Source organism: Apus apus, chromosome Z (genome assembly GCF_020740795.1).
Source record: "Apus apus isolate bApuApu2 chromosome Z, bApuApu2.pri.cur, whole genome shotgun sequence".
NCBI lineage: Eukaryota > Metazoa > Chordata > Aves > Apodiformes > Apodidae > Apus > Apus apus.
In genome coordinates this window covers 22,328,551-22,347,865 of record NC_067312.1, presented here as the reverse complement: position 1 = coordinate 22,347,865, position 19,315 = coordinate 22,328,551, and the positions used below count along the sequence as shown (strand labels likewise).

The window sequence follows — 19,315 nt, the reverse complement described above, 5'->3', positions numbered from 1 at the left end:
GTTATTTAAAACAGTTTGAGATTAGCTAAATGTCAATCTCGCAGCAACTGCACAACCTTCAGGACATCTTTGTGTGTATGACAGACTCCCAACTGTGAAATGATTACTTAAAAAAAGTCCATGCTGCTCAGTGAGCATGTATCAATGGTTTTCTTTATGGGAAAAAAAAAAGTAAAAGTTAGGTTATGCTATTCAGATGTATTATTTCAGTTGCTATTAGTCTCTCTTTTGAATCTGAAAGTGCCTAAGATTAATTTCACTACTGTTTGCTTCAACATTTTGAGTGCTACTGTGCTGAGGTAATACACGCTGGTTACAAAGAACTGTATCTTGTGGTTGCTTGTTTGGTGTTTTTTTTTTAAATTTCACAGACTTTAGTTAACTTAAAAGCACATATTCTGCTTGATGAACAAATCAAGAGGTTGCAATTTCAACTTAAAGAGTCTTTGCACAAAATCACATCTGAAAATGTTAACAGTTTCACTAAAATGAGTGATCACTGTTCTCTTCTGTTTAGTTGGTTAGTGCAGTCTCAATGATTTTAAACATCTTTTTCCAACCGGAACGATTCTGTGATTCTGTAAATGTATGACAAATTTCTCCTATATGAAATCTGATTTCTCATATACATTTAAGTGATGGAAGAACTTAAATGAGGATTAGGCAGAGCTGCAAAAAATGAAAGATTTTTCCAGTGGTATACAATAGTTCACGGTGGATAAGGCAGGTGCAGGAAGTTCTGACAAAGTATAGTCAGAGAGATGCTTCTCAGGAGGTACATGTGTTAATACAAAAGCCCCTGTCACCATACTATGAAGAACCCACAAATAATTGGACTTTGTGTAAGCAGTAGGAATTCCCATTTTGCAAGACACAGGTACCTATCCTGGTTGATATTATACTGAGGCATAGCCCCAAGTATGTGACGACATGGAAAGGAAAGTATATAATGTAATACTGAAGAATAAATCAAACATTCTACGCTGGCAAAGCTTCGATACTAATTTCAAAACAAATAAGGATTTAAAAACGTATAGAATGTAAACTCAAGTTTTCACAACAGTATTTGTATTTCCCTTCCCCTATGTAATTTTCAACTAATTATTTTTTGCTTAATTTTATTAAGTGTCTGGTTGAGCTGAGCTGGTTGTCTTTAACTGTTCAATTAGGTACACCCAGTGAAAGACTGGGCAGAAAGCTACTGCTATTTCACCCTTGAAAGGCGAGGCTTCTCCCTTGATCGTTTTAAGTTGTCTACTGAGATGGAGTAAAACTTGATCTAACATAAAAGCAGCCAGTGAAATCAGCAGAATACCATCCTCCTAAGAGGCGCAGGATATGACCCAAGATTGCACTACCATAAGGATATAAGCACTCTGTAGAATTTTTGGTCATACATATCTATGCCTAAAACAGAAACACTAGTTAAAGCTTTTGCTGAAAGTTTTCATAATGTAATATCTAGCAAAGATGTGCATGAGTACAGCTTTAATTAAACATAAGTAGACTCCTACCCTGAAATTGCTGCTAGTTTTTGATGAGCCTGATAGGCCATCTCACATCCCCGGGTTCGAGTTTTGTGCATTTCTGCATGCAGAGAAGGACAGGTGACAGAGGCATCCCCAATGGAAATGACCAGCTCCCGATACAGAGCCACTTGGGTATTGAACTCCTGGACAAGCTGAAAAACAAAGACAATTTACTTACATGAGAAATTTAATTACATTGATAAAAACAACCAATTTTTTAAAAAACATGCCCAATCTAGGAATTGTTCCTGCTGCTCCAAGCTTCATGGCATACATGTGCCCAAGTGCCACGATCAAGTGCCCAAGATTTAGTAAATTACAAGGGCCTCCATGGCAGCTGCCTCTTCTGTGAGCTATAAATGTTCATTTGCAGGAAAGTAGCATTTCTGCTTATCATCTCTGAAAGTGTTCGAGTTATTATTCTTAAATATTAGGCAGATAAAAAGCCAGCTGTTTTACTAGTAGCATATTTTTTGCTATCATAAAAGACAGAAATATATCCAGAAATTATTGCCTTTGCTCCTCCCACTTCCTGATTCACAACACATTTAAGGACTGGAATGTAGCATTTGCTTCTACACTGTTGATTTTGCTAATTTATTTTGTAATGATTTCTGTTCTGTCACTGGCCTCTAACCCATATTTCACACTTACAACCGATCCAAAGTTACTGTCTGAAAAGATGTACCAGATAGGCACTTTACAGTTAGGATTCTAGGAAGCACTTTTTCCAGTGTGTGTGTGGTAAAAACAGACAAAGTAAATAAACACTTCAACCATTACAGAAATCTAATATTCAGCAGATACACACGGTTGCTCTTGGATAAATGGCTAACTTCTACAGTGACAGAAAGACCGTTATTGTTTAGTTCCACTGATCAGGGACGTGGGATTTTATTTTAAGGAAATGAAGCACTTGCTGTCTTCTGAAAGAACGCACATGGTGACAGGGACAGAAAGGAGGGAGCAATTTATTTATCTGTGTTTTGCTAATTTGACCTCAATTTCCAAACTACATAAAGACAGACAAGATTAGCTGCTCATAATAATGCAGCCACCTTTACCTCCAGGAGTTCAACATATATGCATGCTAAAAACCTTAATTCTATAAGATCTACCAAATGTTACAGTCAAGCCCTCAAATTCTCATTCTTGGAAAACAAACGAGTCAATTCTCCTGCCGCATTACATTCTGAATCTTCATGCACCCCACTGCAATTACTCTGATAACTGAGAACTAGTAGTATCAGGACCCACTTCTTGGCCATGATTCCTTAAATGTGATTTTAAGAGTAGCAAATGGGATTCTCTCCTGGAGCAGCAAAACAATCCCAGTACATTCCACGTACATCTCTACCCTCCCTTCCCCAAGCAAAACCAAAAGCACACAGGAAACAAAGCCCTAGGCACAGGATCTGCTAAAACTGGCTTCAAGTCTCTCCTTCTGTAGCTTAAGACAATGCATTAAAGCAAAGGAGATGAAAAAAGTGTACTATGTTGTGACACAGCACAATTACTCTGCATTAACTAAAAGAGGAAAGTGTCTCACTCTGCAACTGGTAACTAACTGGCTGTGCCAGACACATTTTGCCAGCTCTCACCTAACATCCCTTGTCTAAACATGACACATTCAGCCTCATCATTGCCAAAGAAAACCAAACCACACTGACATTGCAGCATTGAAGCAAGAGAACAAGATAAAAACCCACTGGTTTTATCTCCTGAATCTTACCGCATCTTGACAAGCCATCAGTAAATAATTTTATTTCTAACCAGTGAAATTCTACAAAGCTAGCACTTCCATTTAACTAACGACACTAGGCTGTCAGGAATGAGGAGAAAAGGCAGGATTCAGTAGGATCCACTTGTTGGGCTGTATTTATAGCAACTGTAGCAGCTTCTGTTTTTTGGTGCACTGGGAGCTGCGATTTTGAAGTATAAGAGCGGGTATCTGCCAGCACGATTTGCAGCATTACAGGGGGGAAAAAAAGCCAGAATCCAGCAGAACAGCAGTGTCAGCTTCATTTCCTATGCTACTAGGCAGTGCTTTACACAATCCAGAATTTCAAATGAAGTAGCAGAAACTTAATTTGTTTTCTATTTCCGTCATTGGTTAGAGGAGCAATTTTGGGGCTGAGTGGCCAGCTAGCTCAAGGAGCTAGATAAAGGGTACACGGTGCTGGTTTGGAGGAAAGTGTCAGGATTCAAGCGTTTTGAGCGTGAACAGAGAAAAATGTCGTACTATAATGTGACAGTCCAAAAATAATACTGATGCAGGTGCTACTGTGTTACAATAGCAGCCGACTACTCTGTGGACGCTGGGAGCAGGTACCACATATGTCAGAGGAAGCATTTCAGGGCTTCAAATTCTGAGTCCTGTTTTAGAAGGATTTCAGGGCAGAAGTGTGGCTGCTGCGCAAGACAACAAGCAGACCGTGCGGCGCTACAGTGGAGGCAACTATTTGCCTATTCATTTAGGCTTCAGGAAGTGCAAGTCCGGGGTCAGATGTGGCCGGGTCTAGCAAAAAGCAACAGCTCCTCGGCAGCGCCACGACGGCGGCGTGTGCGGGGGCGAGGGTTCCCGCTCCTGCCGCGGGTCCCGGCCCCAGCCGCCTCCCCGCGGGTCTCGTTTTCCCTCTGCCCTCCCGCCTTTGGACCGCGAGGAGTTCGGCTACAGGGCAGCACCCCCGACACCCCGACCAGCCGACCCTCGACGGGGACGGCAGTTTTAAAAATAGGGCAACTGCACGTGACGGGAATGGGCAAGCCGGCGGGAGGAGCGGCACGGCGGCCGGCGAGGAGGACCCTCGGGAAGACGAACATTAAGACAAGCCCCCCCCCCCCTTTTTTTTTTTTTTTTTTGCGGTACCCACCATCCTGCAGTCCTCCAGGGCTCTCTGGGTCTGGAAGGCGCTCTCGGAGCCGCTGCCCCGGCGGTCACTGTCGCGGCCGTGCAGGGAGCTCCGGCTGCCCTGGAAGATGGAGGCTGCGGAGCGGGGGCGCTTCCCGCGCCCGCCCGCCGCACCGCTCATGCACGCGCATCCGCCGCGCGGAGCCGCCCGCCGCGCGGGGCCCCGCGGGCGCGGCCAGACCCTCCCCCCCCGCCCCGGGAGGGGAGCGGGACCGCGCCGACCCCCGCCTCGGCCCGCCCGGGGCCGCGCCGCTCACGGCACCGAAGGCGGCTGCTGCGGGCTGTGAGAGCCGGGCGCCTGCAGGAGAGCCGGGGGAGCGCCCTGCAGCATCGCCTCCGCTACCGCGGGGAGAGGCGAAGGGGCTGGCGCCTCCGCTCCTTCAGCAGCATGTCAGTCCCTGCGGACCCGCCCCGCCGCTGCCATGCTCCGCCGTCCTTCCCACAGCCGGCCGGGGGGGCGAGCGCGGCGGTGCCCGGTCGGGAAGAGCTCCCATCCAGCGGCCGCCGAAACCCGCCTTACGCCCCCGGCGGGGCAGCCGGCTCCGCCACGGCGCGTCCGCCCAGGGCGCCCGCCGGGATGCGCTCCGAGGGGCCGAGGGCCGGCGGCGCCCGGCGGGCTGACGCCGTCAGCAGGGCACCGCCCCCAGGGCGGGAGCGCCAGCGGCAACCGCACCCCCCGCCCGGGCCCCCCGGCGCCGGCGGCTCCGGCCCTGGCCCTCCCCCCCGGGCCCCGCGGGAGGCGGGTCAGGCCGGGTCGAAGCGCCTTCCGTGCCGCCCCAGGGAGCTGCCGGGCAGCGCGTCCTGCCGGGGGCCCGCAGCCTCAGCGACGGGCCGGTATTCCCACGGGCCGGTATTCCCACGGGCCGGTATTCCCACAGGCCGTAGGATATCGCCTGTTCAGCTTTTGCCGAGGCTGATGCGAATCCTCTTGAAACTTGCTTAGAAAAGGTTTTTATGTTTTAACAAAGATTTGGTTCCCTGCTGCAAGTGCTTTCTTTCTCTAAAAAAGTATTTTCGGGCTCTAAGGAAAATGTTTGTAGGGTGTAAAGAGACTACGCTGTAGACTGTATTTGTTCATTGTAGAAAAGACTAAATAATAATGGACTGGATAAAGTGTGTCACCTGCACACCAGCGCTGCCGTCCAGTTGCAGCTGGCCAGGCTGATGCTCACAGACGGCTGTGGGACTGTGCCCACCCTGCAGCTGCTTTCCTCTGCACTGCCTGGGCCACCTTCTGCAGCCTCCAGCTTCCTTCTTCTCTGTAGCCAAGTAGCTATGGCTGTTTAGATCACTTCCAGTATAACACTACTTCCTGAGGGCATTAAATAAAGGATTTTTGTGTTTCAGTAACAGATACCAACGGGAACACAAAACACAGGAAACAAAACAAAATACTAGTCTTGCTAAGGAGCTTGAATATGCCAGCAATGGCACTGGGCCAGGTTGAGGGCCTCTTTTTTCGGCTGTGCCAAATGTTACTTTACGCAGACACTCCTGTATCTACCTGAGCCTGGACATTGCCTCAGACATTGCCAATTAGTCTACTTTGAAACATTTTTTAGACATTTCCTGCGATTCTACCAGAGAGGGAAGCTACTGGATGTGTATTACTGTGTTACCCTTCATCCTACATGCTGCTGTAAAAAGCCCCTCCCCAGCTTTTCTGTAGGCCCCTTCAAGTACTGAAAGGCCACTATAAACTCTTCCTTGAGCCTTCTCTTCTCCAGGCAGAACAGCCCAAACTCTCTCAGCCTGTCCTTATAGCAGAGGTGCTCTAGCCCAGTGATCTTTATGGCCCTCCTCTGGATTTGCTCCAGGAGCACCATGTCCTCCTTGTGTTGACACAGTACTCCAAGTGGGGTCTCAGCAGAGCAGAGCAGGGCAGGGCAGACCAGAGGGGCTGAACCACCTCCCTTGCCCTGCTGGCTTCACAGCATTGACAACACAATAGCCAGGACATCTTATTGCTTCCAAATACAAACTATTACCTAATGACTAGGAAAATATTTTCATACTGGCAGAAAGCAAAATGAACACATCTTCTCCTCACATCTCTGTATTTGTAAAGGGAAATTAAAACATAGCACTATACCACATTAATTCTAGTGTTTTAGTTGTTGCTTATGTATAATTTTAGTCCTATGTTCTAGTCTTATTTCAGTCTATTTCAGATCTTATTAAAATCTACTGTAATAACAATAATGAAATACTAAAAACAACAACAAGTCTACCAGGCTGCAGCATTTTTGCTTGTACATTACCTGTCTTGGCTGAAGTTCTGGTTACTTAAGGTCAAAGCCAGAAGTCCCATTGCCTTTTAAAACAGGTTAGAACCAGAGTTTCTGATGATATATCTGCCCTGTGTAAAGCTAAGTCACAGATGAGTTGCCTTTCTGCCAACATCTGTAACAGTCTTGAAGTCCCAACAACCTACACATTGTATTTGCTTCTGATTGTTCATCTTCAGTGTGTCCACATTTGGAAGCAGATCTGGTGATTCTTTCTGTAATTTATAATACTGCATTTTTATAATTCTTCCAGCTGATCTCTGAAGTCATCATGGAACATTATGAATTTGCTGGCAGCCCAGGGTTATATTGGAGAAGTAGAAGTGACAGGGAACAAGTCAGTCTGAGATATATAAGAAACAATAATTTTTCTAGGCATGCCAGTTCTCTGGCTGGGAGGAAGAGCTCCAAGCTAAGCCACCAAATGCTGCTGCAGAGTGGGCAGTGGGAGCAATGAAACTCAGTTTGGAAAGATACACCAGCAGGAAACAAAATGCTTTCTTGACAAAAGCAAAGATAACTGTAACTCTTTTCTGAAAAAGGAGAGAGGGTCTAGTTCAGACCGTTGTCTGAACTAGAGTTCCTGTCATAAATCACCTTATTCTACCTTCATCTCCCGGCGTTTAAGGGATTGCAACAAGTAGGGGCTTGTTGTTCCTTCCTGCAGCAACCTCTCAAAAGCAAAGGTAGGTGACCTTGAAATATGTACTTGGCCCATCACATAGTCAAATTCTTCAACAACTTCCACAGCTCATCCTGAAATAAAAGCAAATATGTAGGCTTTGATACTCCTAGCCTTTCTTGTAATTAAAAAAAAAATAAAAAATTAACTGAGTTGAACGTTTTACTCACACTTTCTCTCTTGTTTAATTCTGTTTTAATCTTTGTCTAATCCATTTCTTTCCCTGGTTCTGGTATTATTTTCGAAGGTACGTAGAATGTCATGGACTAGATGAGCTGTGCAAGAGACACTGATTAGCTGAGAAATGTGAAGAGATGTCTTTGGAGGGGGGAAAAAAAAAAAAAGAAGGCAAAAAAGACCATTTCTGTAGAAAGAGATGAGAGAAGAGGAAACCCAGAAACAGTTGCTGAAGAAAATGAAGGAAAGTAGTTCTACGTGATCTCCTTATGACAGATCAATAAAATATAAGTTTAAAAGTTAGATTGAAACTGAAAGCTTAAGAATAACACCGGCGACTTTTCCACATGCCTTTAAAATACATTTTAAAAGAAGTTAACTGACTGCCTTTCTAAGTAAATATAGTACATTTTAAACAGATCACAAATTTATTTCCTAGAAGTGCAGGTTCAGATAATTTTCTGGAAGTACTTGATTTTTGTACCAGACTTCCTGCAGAGTAAAGTTGTTTAACCCTCATAAATAACAATGTAATAATGCATTTGAGAATCACAGCCTCAATGGCTTTGTTTTTTATTAATAATTTCCTGCTGACTGGGAAGTTACTGAAAGGAGTATCACAGGAGACACTATTCTGGTCTGGTTCTATAAATAAGTCTTTTATGTATTCAAGGTTTTAGTCTTCCTCACTTCAGAGATCCTCCAGTGATGGAAGCTCCCTGCACCCCTTCTCAGCTTAGACTCAATGCAAGGCCAACCAAAACAAATTATTTTGTAGTGAAGATTTCACAATAGTGTATCTTTAGCATCTATTAGTCTAATTCCAAGACACAGAAAAATGGTACGCTTAGTCTCTTTTTAGAGGTCAATACAGTGTTTTTGACCCTAAAATACAGTTCTTAAATGTTTTTTCTAAAACTCTAAAAATAATGTAGGTAGACACCATGCAAAGCAAACAAAGACATCCCTGTCCTGTAAAATTTAGAGCCAAAGTTCAATTAAGATTGGCAGGATAGGCGGGATTGTAAAGAGACCTCCCTGGAGTACCATGTCCAGTTCTGGAGCCTTGAGTTTGAAAGAGGTATTGTAGCTCTTCAATTTCAGTTGTTCTGTTATTGCACATTTCTGTTAAATGGTTGGAAGTGATACAACATTGCTTTTTAAAATCATCATTACTTCACTTAGTAATTAATGTCTTATTGAACAGAAATAGATCACATCCTCTTAAGAGCTATCATCTGGGCTCTGCAGGTTCAATGCATTTTCAAATTTGAAAGATTATTGTAATAACCACATTTTAATATTTTTTTGAAATGAAAGCTTAAATTACACAGAAAATTATGTGGTTTCCATAGAAGTGTTGAACAGAACACCACAAACAATGACTTAATCTACTTTTGGTACATGCAACTGCAGCACAGTTCAATCTTACATGAAAGCGCAGTATGGGTTGAATCAAATGATCAGTTATTTCAGTGGAGAAACTGAGCTCTTATTCTGCCTTACAAGCTTTTTAGCCTTGCTGCTCTGAGTTACTGCACTGAAATCAAACCATTCTGAATAGAAACATATACTGCCAAGTGCCCTTGTTGTACTTGTCCTTAATCAGTTATCAACCTGCTTTCACCAAGCTCATCAACCTACTAAATTCACATTATGTTTTAATCAGTTGGTACAATTTTGAACTCAAAAAACAAATAAAAAACCCTGTAACCCTCTGCACTTCTGAGTATCTGGCTGTGCATGTGTGAAAAACAAGAACAGTAATGAGGACCTTCCTTTTTTGCTTTCCTGACCTTTAAATATTACATTATATTTTTAAAAATCTAGACAAGGATTGAGAATGAACGTTATGCCTGATGTTATTCCGAGGACATTCTCTAAAACTAGGGAGAGTTTTAAGGGAACTAGAATGGACTAAACTAGAGAATGTAAGACTATGAAAAATGAAACATGGAAATCAACAAAAGAAAAGCATATACTTACTCACATGAAAGCAAATGAAATATTTTTTTCCCTCTGGTATTTTAGAATGGTAGAAGGGTGGCTTCCAAGAAGATACTGTCCAGAATTTCCAGCTCTGTCATTTTATTATGTGTAGGATTCTGCAAACTGCATTGAGTTGACCATTGCTTGAATTTCTTTCTTTACTTGTGCATAAAGTTTGGTAACCCTTATAGCAGTGTGGTTGTGCTGGTCTGGAGGTGTGGGCTTGCAGTTTACATTATCAGTTGGCTATTGAGGCAATGGAGAGATCCATAAACAAGGAAAGTGGCCTCCTGCTTGTGGTAGCAGCTGCATTGCTTGGAACCTGAGAAATATCAGGATCGAGAAGGCTCTGACTGACAACTTCCATTGTCTCTAATTCTTCCTCCTCCTCCTTTCTGCTTTGCAGATGACAGAAAGAAGAACCTTTTCTAATAATTCTTACTTGGGTTTTGTATGATAGTGAAATTAATAATTTTATAAGAGTAAAAAAATGATTAAACAAAATATGAATTCTGAAGAGGAAGGGTTTAGGGAGACATTCACCAAGACCAATGTTTCTGACAATGTATTTTAAAAGTGAAAAAAGCAGAGCAGCTTAAGTTTTACTGAATCTTACATGAAGTGAGAAAATGATACATACTTTAGTAGGATCTGCAGAGATTCAGAAAGATACAGTACACATCCTTGTCTTGAAATACGTTCTTAAAATCCCGCATGTGGCTGTTGTGCTGCCAGTAAAGGGCTAAAGATTTGAGAATGTATGACTACTTCCTTAAAAACATAGGACTGAATTATTGTATAAAGGCAATAAAATAAGTGCTTGGTTTCAATGTTGTTTCGTGGATTTGCATTTTCATTCTTGCAATTTCTTTTTTTTCTGTTCTTTTTAACCTTTTCTTATAATTTCTTCACACTTTATGCCATATGTTTTTTTTCATTGGCCAGTTTGTTCTTCTAGCCTCATATTATCTTTCTACTCCATAATTTGTCCTTATTTTCCCCATTTAATTTCTCACCTATTTATCTGTTTCCACATTCCCATCTGTTTTTTCTGTGTGATCAAAAAACAGTTTTGTGCTCAGTTCTTCTAAATGGCAAGTGAAACTATGGGTATGAAGTTAGCATGTCTGATGTCCAAATACTAACAAAATGAAAAGCTTACCCTGAATTCATTATGATCCTAACAAATAAAGGTAACAACTTTAAAAATGTTGTGAAATTATGTAAGGGAATATGTAAGATCCTGCACTTTGGTAGAAGTTACCCACCACAAATCTAAGATTGGGGTAGCTAAAACTCTGCAGAACAGGTTCTAGGCATTTTTGTTGTTGACAGGAAGATGAAGCTATTAGTAAGAAAAACCCTGTTGTATCAGGAGGTAGAAATATGTAATTGATTTCAGCAAGAGTGTTGAGGTTAGATTGAAAATTCTTTTTAATGTTAGGAATTGTGAAGGGCTAGATTAGTTTTTCACAGGAGACTTTAATGAAAGTTTTTTAAGAAAAGTATGGACAATCTACTGCCAGAAATTACTCAGGTGTTGTTAATCACCTTTTGGGAGGGTATGATGGTTTTGCCTGGGATAGGGTTAATTTTCTTCATAGTAGCTTGCATATGACTGTGTTTTGGCTTTGTGCTGGAAACAGTGTTGATAATACAGAGGTGTTTTAGCAATGGCTGAGCAGGCTTACACAGCCCTGAGGCCTTTTCTGCTTCTCACCCCACCCCACCAGCCAGCAAGCTGGGGGTGCAGAAGGAGCTGGGAGGGCACACACCCAGGACAGCTGACCCTAACTGACCACAGGGATATTTCCAACCACATGATGTCATGCTCAGCACACAAAGCTGGGGAAGATGAAGGAAGTGGGGAAAATTGATGTGATGGTGTTTGTCATTCCAAGAAATGGTTACGTGTGGAGCCCTGCTTTCCAGGAGATGGCTGAACACCTGCCTGCCCATGGGAAGTAGTGAATGAATTCCTTGTTTTGCTTTGCTTGTGTGCGCAGCTTTTGCTTTACCTATTAAACTGTCTTTACCTCAACACACAAGTTTCCTCACTTTGCCCTTCCGATTCTCTCCCTCATCCCACCAGGGAAAATGAGCAAGTGGCTGTGGGGGGTTCGTTGCTGGCTGGGGTGAAATCACAACAGTGGGAAACTAGATCATAGATTTCTCAAGGTCCTTTTCACCTCTATTTTTCTGTGTCTTTTTGGAGTGACAAAAATACTGTGTCAGCTTCATTACAAAATACTAACTCACAAATATTTCTATAGGAGGTAAAATCTTCTGCTTTTGCAACCTTCCCCAGGTTTATGAAAGGTTTTGGCATTTCATGGAAGTTTATTTGTCAATTAATAAGGCAGACACTTTCCACTGTATTTGCCACTACCTCAGCATCTTTTCCATTTTGCAAATTCATTACTACTGGATGCAAAATTTCTCAACATTCATTTACTGGAAATTGCTGTTCCAAATAAAGTACTATGGAAGTGATTTAATGACAAGAGTATAAGTGCTATTAAATATTCCAGAAATGTGTACAGCTTTTAAAGATAAAGGTAATGAAGAAGTGGGTAAAAACAAAGGACAAGAAGAGGAGAAACATATAATAACATGAAGAAACAGGGTAGAAAAAGATGAACAGCAACAGAGACTGTGTATGAATAATGACATAAAGTGAAATGGAAGGTGAGTTAAGAGAGCAGTTATTTAGGAGTGAAGATCAGTGTGAGAAAATGCAAATCAGTGGGACACAGAAAAGGAGGAAAGCCACATTTTGCCTTGCAGTCTTTTTCTGTTTTTCCCTTCCTTTCTATTCAAAGACCATGTGCTATTGACTTTTGAAAAAGAATGGGTGTGGAGAACTGGCCTCCAAAAGAGTATGTGTCTCACTGAAATTGACTGCAATAGAGATACATAACAGAGAAAATAAAATAAAGGAGAAGACTGCAGGGGGCCGCAGCTGGGCCTTCATCAGGAGCTGCAGGTAGGCCTGGGAGCAGCCTAGGACTGCACAGCAAGGAAGGCGCGTAACGACGATTGGTTGTTACCGCGCCCATTGCCGCTGCTGCTGGTACAGCGGAGAGAGAAGGAAAGAAGACAAAAGAGAGAGGAGAAGAAAAACCAAATAAGAGGAGCCGAGCTGAAAGCAGCCCTGGCTGAGACCAACACAGGCCGTGACTTTGCCACCAGACCCGAGTCTAGTGAGGAAAACAGCATCAAACTCCTCGCCTCTCCAGTGCTGCTGAGGTCATCGGAAGAAAGCTCTTCGGAGCGATAGCGGTGAGTGGCCCGGCCACCCGTGCTGTGCCCAGACTCCAAAAAGAGCGGTCCTCTGCGTGCCCAGGCACACGGCAGCTCAGCTGCCAGAGGCACCAGAAGGACGAAGGCAGCAGCAGCTGCAGCCCTTGCTATCCCTGCCGCTGGTGCCACCTGTGCTGGATCTGCCACCGCTGCCACAACTCGCCTCACCCCCGGCTCCAGGAGGACGTGAGCACAACATCACCATCCAAACCTTTCACCTCTAACGCCTTCTCCCTGTGGGTGTCACACCTTGTTGATCCTATATGGGAAAGGCTTTGGGGTCTCTCTACCTCAAACTATAATAGTCTTTTTTTTCTTTTTCTCTCTTTACTGAGCGGGTACATTTACATATCCAGTTTTTCCCCCCCACACACATTTTGAAAACTTTTACAGTAAAGTAGTATTTAAAACACATAATTTGTGTGTGCTCTTCCAAGAGGAGCCGATCAATTGGTTATATATCCAGTGGAAGAAAACAGGCTCCCAACCAGGGACACACCCGTGGAAATAATTAAAAGGCTATCCTGAATGTGTATAATTGGATTCAGAAAATCCTGATAAACAGGGAAATTTTGCCCTGAGATAAGGCGTCTTTGACCCAAAACCAGGTTCAGACTGGGACAATGGGGTGTTCAAAGCACTGTTCATCTATTTTATTTTAAAATATTTTCAGTTGAGGAAATGTGAAATGGAAGCTTTACCAATTCAGCAATTAAAAGGAAGCTAAAGTACAAATGAACAGGTATTGTTTTATTGTAGTGGCTGAGGTAGTGCTATGCAAGCCTCCGCATAGATCCCCTGTCACAGCATGACAAGTATGCAATTTGCATAGTGGCTGCATCTTTGTGGCAACTCCAGTCCCTGTTAGAGGTGTACCACAGTATGCTTGTGCTCCGCAGAGCCCAGCTTCATAGCATGCATAGGGTGTAGGGCATGCACTTTTCCAGGCTCTTCCCCAAAACTCCTCTCTACGAGTGGAATACCCTCTTTGGGAAACAATTAAGAGTCCATGTTTGCCTCTAAGATCGTAGAAATAAAAGGAAGATCTAATCCTAGGAGTATGGGGCAGTAATATAAAATCAACCGTTGACAGTAACTTCTTTAAAAAAGAAAACAGCTCATCTCTAATCTAACTGCTACTTGAAGCAACTATTTGACCATTACTTCAAGGAAGAAGTAAATCCAAGACCATTTAGTTCTAAGTAAGATTTTGGCCTAAGTAAGGTTTGGTCTAAAATCTGCTTCAAAATTAACAGGCAAATCACACTAAGAATGTTTTTGTGAAGAAATACTGTTTGATACACAGAGCAGTCGACTCAGTTGAAACAGACTTTGCTTTTAATGTGGGCAGTGAGCGTTCAAACTCCGAAATGAGATGGTGATAAATAGTTTCAGAACTATCAGGCAACAAAACTGGCTACTGAAAACCAGGGTTTGGTAACCCAGGACTGATGGGTAAAGGCCAGTTGTATGAAGTTCAACAAGGCCAAATACTGGGTTCTGCGCTTGGATGACAACAACCCCATGCAATGCTACAGGCTTGGGGAAGAGTGGCTGGAAAGCTGCTCAGAGGAAAAGGACCTGGGGTGGTGCTCAACAGCCAGCTGAATACGAGCCAGCAGTGTGCCCAGGTGGCCCAGGAAGGCCAACAGCATCTTGGCTTCTATCAGAAATAGTGTGGCCAGCAAAACTAGGGAAGTGATCGCCCCCCTGTACTCAGCACTGGCAACTGGTGAGGCTGCCCCTTGAGCAGTGTTGAGTTCTGGGCCCCTCACTACAAGAAAGCCAGTGAGGTGCTAGAGCAAGCACAGAGAAGGGCAACAAAGCTAGTGAAAGGTCTGGAGCACAAGTCTTATGAGGAGCAGCTGAGGGAACTGGGGTTGTTTAGTCTGAAAAAAAGGAGGCTGAAGGGAGATCTTATTGCTCTCTACAATTATCTGAAGGGAGGTTGTAGTGAGGGGGATGTTGGTCTCTTCTCCTGAGTAACAAGCAATAGTACAAGAGGAAATGGCCTCAAGTTGCACCAGGGGAGGTTTGGATTGGAAAAATGTCTTTACTGAAAGGATTGTTAGGCACGGGAACAGGCTGCCCAGAGAAGTGGTGGAGTCATCATCCCTGTTGATATTTAAAAGACATGTAGATGTGGTGCTTCGGAACACAGTTTAGTGGCGGACTTGGCAGGGCTAGTTTAACAGGTCTTTTCCAACCAAAAGGGTTCTATGATTTTATGAGTCTATGAACTTATGACAAACAAGCCAGTGTTTTTAGCAACTATCCATATAATTAAGGCAAAGGTCCTTTAAGGTTGCTGAGCCAGCACAGGGCCTCTTAAGAGAAAAAAGAAAAAAAAAAAGGAAAAAAGGAAAAATCTGTTAAGTAAATTATTCTTTCTCTTTATAGCTTTTTTTGTGTGTCTGGGATTGTGTCACCAAACATATCTTCCCTTTCAGCCATGGATTCAGTTGGGTGGAACAATGAGGTCAGTTAGTCTTTTTTTTGACCTTACTATTTTTGACTACTCCTTTGCCAAGCTCAGAGGCTAGTTAATTTTTAGGGAATAAATTTAATTCCTTATAATAAAATTTGTTTTTCTGCTCTTGTTTTAAATATACTAAAAAACCCCAATGTATACAGCATGAAACATTAAAAGATCATGTTTTTCAAAGAAAACTACCAGAAGTGGTTGGATCCATAAAACCTGCCTGTGTACACACTGACAGTCACTTTCATATTGAATAGTCCTTCTGTTCTTGGTAGTATTATTTCAAGTTTAATAAGTATGTGGCATTTTGCCCTTAGCAATGAAATCCTCTGCAGAAACAGCTTAACATCCAGAACCCTCTAGGATAATTCATCGGAGAGGGACCTTTTTGGGGACTACACCAATAGTATGTCCAGGATTTGAACCAAAAGCCTACTTAAAGCTGCTTTTATGTAGGATTCTGTAACATATAAAGAGTTGAGAATACCGTGGCCAGTATTTCTTATGCCTAATGTACTCTTTAATGTGTTTTGTAGGCTACTGGAAATGATTTTTCCTTTCCTCCATATTATTTCATGTTCGATACAGAAAATATTACGCTGAGAGGCTTTTTTTTTTTTTTTTTAACTTCAACTGTCTGGCTGTGTATTAAATGTAAACTTTATTTCTTGACACTTCACAGGATGATTAATGACTGCTTTAACTTAGATAACTTGTGAATTAAAAGTAATAGCTGCACAATTGTTTGTGTATACAATTGTTGGAAAAATAAATACAATTTATCCAGCTTTTTAAAATTATTTATTTTTTTCCTGCTATAAAGGCTAGATGGACTAAGTCCCTCTATTGAGTTTATTTTAAGGACAAGGTGAAGTGTGTATTTCCTCAATCTCTAGCTCATGGTGAAGTAGCACTTGGTTAAATTTACAGTTATTTGCTCTAACTTAAAAAAAAATACTTCCTGAACTTTCCTTTAGGAAACCATGAATTTGATTTTGGCTTTGGATATTCTGGAAGAATATGTGCAACAAATGCAAAAAACAAAAGTTTTCCAGGTTTCCTCTGCAATGTACATGACAGATTTATTTTGGAACCATTAAGTCACAGCACAGTAAAAAAAAAACAACAGTTAAATGGAATACTATAAAAATTGAGTTAACAGGCTTGATACCGTTGCTACTATAAACAAATTAACATAAATTATACAGGTTATATCAAGTCAGCTAAAAAAATACCTGCAAAACTTAAAGCAGAAGAAGCAGAACTGATCACAGTTTATGGCACAAAAGAAGGGTCAGACTTGCACAGAATGTCCATGGAGTAGATCTGATACCAGTTGGCCATGATTAAGGAATTAAAAAAATAATGTAATATGCAAGATATAAAAATTCTGATTTTAGACATTTCTCAAAATCCTTTCAGTATGATTTTCAGAGAACTGACATTCTGGTAAATCCAGAAAAAGGTTTATGTATAAAATCAGAATATATGGAGTATATTCAGAACCTTCAGGTGGGAATGATTTTCTCAATGATTCATTTAAAAAATAAGCTATTAATAAGAATTAGGTTAAAATTTATTAGAAAAACAAAAACTGTATTCAAGTGCCATATCAATAATACTGAGTCATCTCCATGTACCTAGCTATGGAGGTGCATGGCTGCATCCTGGCTTCATATCTCAGTGTGAATTTAGGGGGTGGGGAGATATAAGTGCTCTCTGTCCTACATTCTGTATTATTCTAAATGCAATTAACTATACTGTGTTTACATTGTGGCCACAGGATTTTCTTGCCTTTTTTCATACAGTTTGTGTTTATCTTTAACAGGAATTCGTGAATGAGTTTGCTTTTCTATCCTGAAATGCCATCTATGTTTCTTCCTGATACAAGTCAACTGACTTCACTAAGCATACCAAAAAGCAATGCTGCCTATTATTTTTGTTTCAGTTCAATTTTTAATAGTTTACTAACAGGTTAGCAGAGGTTACTCTACTACATCCAGTTGATTACTGTTTATCTACTGTTAAACGTTACCACCTTCTCAAACTTAAGTTTTAAGCTCATCTATGAAAATTGCATTTAGAAATCTTGTCATTTATCCAGTTCAATCCTAAAATATTTCTGTATCTACAGAATGTAGGAAAGCTTTCAGTGAAAAACAGTACTCTTGACATCTGTGTGTTACCTTCTGAATTCCTGAGAGAACCTTCCTACAAAACAGACTTTGCCATGCTGTAGTAGCATGGCATCTGCTACATTCTCTGTTCCTGAGGGGACTCTGGAGGTCACAAGACAATTTTAATTAGATTACTGTTTTTCACAAGACGTGCTAAAAACTAGCACACATTATAGTAAAACTTTTAGACTGTTAAAGTTAGGTTGATTATGAAGGGGTTTGTTGCAATCCCTGATCTTAATTGTCTAAACTGCAGAAATGTTTCTTTTGCTGACCAGAGGTGAATTGGTTTTGGGCATTGAACTGGGAGAAGAGTTAAGAAAATTGCTCAAGAAATACATGTAGGTGATGATGATTCCAAGAATCTATTCAGGCAACAAGCTTAATTTGATGTACAGTTATCAGGTGTCATCACGTATTCTCAAGTTCTGGCTAAATTATTCTTCTTACAGGATTTAGTACAAGAATTTGAATCCTTTTACCTTTTGCAAAACATGAAACAAACAAACAAAAAGGGTAATTTTGACATTTCAATGCCTACAAGTAAATTACAGATATTCCTTGAATTTAAGAACTAATTCACTGCATAAGAACAAACTCCCTAGTTCACTCACCCGTGGAGTCATCTCTTGCAATCCAGTCAAGCTTTCTTCCTAAGGACAATGATGGAGAGAACTGTACTTACTATTCCAGTGGGAATGGCTTGGGTTTATCATCTTACAGCAGACCTTAATCACTTCTGTCCATTATCATTGTCTTCAAACCGTTTATATTGAATATACTAAGAAGAAATATGGGACTGGAGTTCCTCCTGCTTAGATAAACTCCAGTGATGTATTCTGTAGCTTTGTTGGTATTGTTAAACTTCTTGAAGCTAGGTGGCTTTAGAAATGTTGGTATTACTTAAGGCCAAAACAAATGATATTCAGGTATATTCAGGTTTATGGGACTGAAGGGATAATAGATATTTTTAATGTTTTCTACAGAAAATTATAAAATAAGTCTGTTTTTTTAAACACATTTCTACATTCAAGGAATGTTTGTTTCAAATAAGTATATTGGTAATCTTGTTATTCAGCATCTTTCAGAAGTAGTTCTTTGTCCAGCTGATGCAGAATTAGGTGTTTGTATAAATACTGTGGAAGGAGCAGAAAGCAGTCTATGAAATTCTATAGTCAATACTAGAATGTGCTGATGTAGCACTAGTTACTTTAGGTAGCTTTTCATAATTTAAAACGTTTTTGGTAACCCACAATGTTTCAAATATGTTAACGTTTAACCTTGGAAATCTGTCATTTACTTAGTGTTGAGTAGCCCTTCCAGAATAACTGAGTAAGAACAAATCCAGAAGTCAGGCATTTGTGACACAAATGAAGGCATTCAAAGATAGATTAGAGGAAAAGAAACCTCTGAAGAAATCAGGAAATTAAAATAATTAAAAAATAAAGTAAATCTTATTGCTTTGTATATCAATATACTGAAAAGATCAGCATATTAACATGAACTAATTACATAAGCAAACTGCTTCAGTTCAGTACTGAAGTACAGCAACATACCTACTGGTGTGTGTATGAACACATAGCCTTATGGTAAATAATTTTAAACTTGGTATATCTAGGTTATTGGTTGTTTCCATTACTTAAACTCTGTGGGTTGTTTTGTCTTTCAAAATGTAAGGTATCCAAGACAGGAATCAAACATACTATATTCTTAGAGCAAATATGGTAAGAGTGAAGAATTATGCATAGTTAAAGTACAGCAATACTGTAATGAGACA

At 41.2% G+C, this 19,315-nt stretch overlaps 1 protein-coding gene across 1 annotated transcript in view; it reads right to left on the bottom strand.

The window, feature by feature from the left end:
* RGS7BP (regulator of G protein signaling 7 binding protein) overlaps positions 1-4,576 on the bottom strand; it is a 39,718-nt gene extending 35,142 nt beyond the window's left edge. The window contains exons 1-2 of the mRNA XM_051643349.1: positions 4,403-4,576; positions 1,515-1,681 (exon numbers count right to left, since the gene is read on the bottom strand). Of these exons, the coding sequence (XP_051499309.1) occupies positions 1,515-1,681; positions 4,403-4,561 (326 nt within the window). The 5' untranslated portion in view covers positions 4,562-4,576. The remainder of the gene's footprint in view (positions 1-1,514; positions 1,682-4,402) is intronic.
* Positions 4,577-19,315: the final 14,739 nt, after the last annotated feature.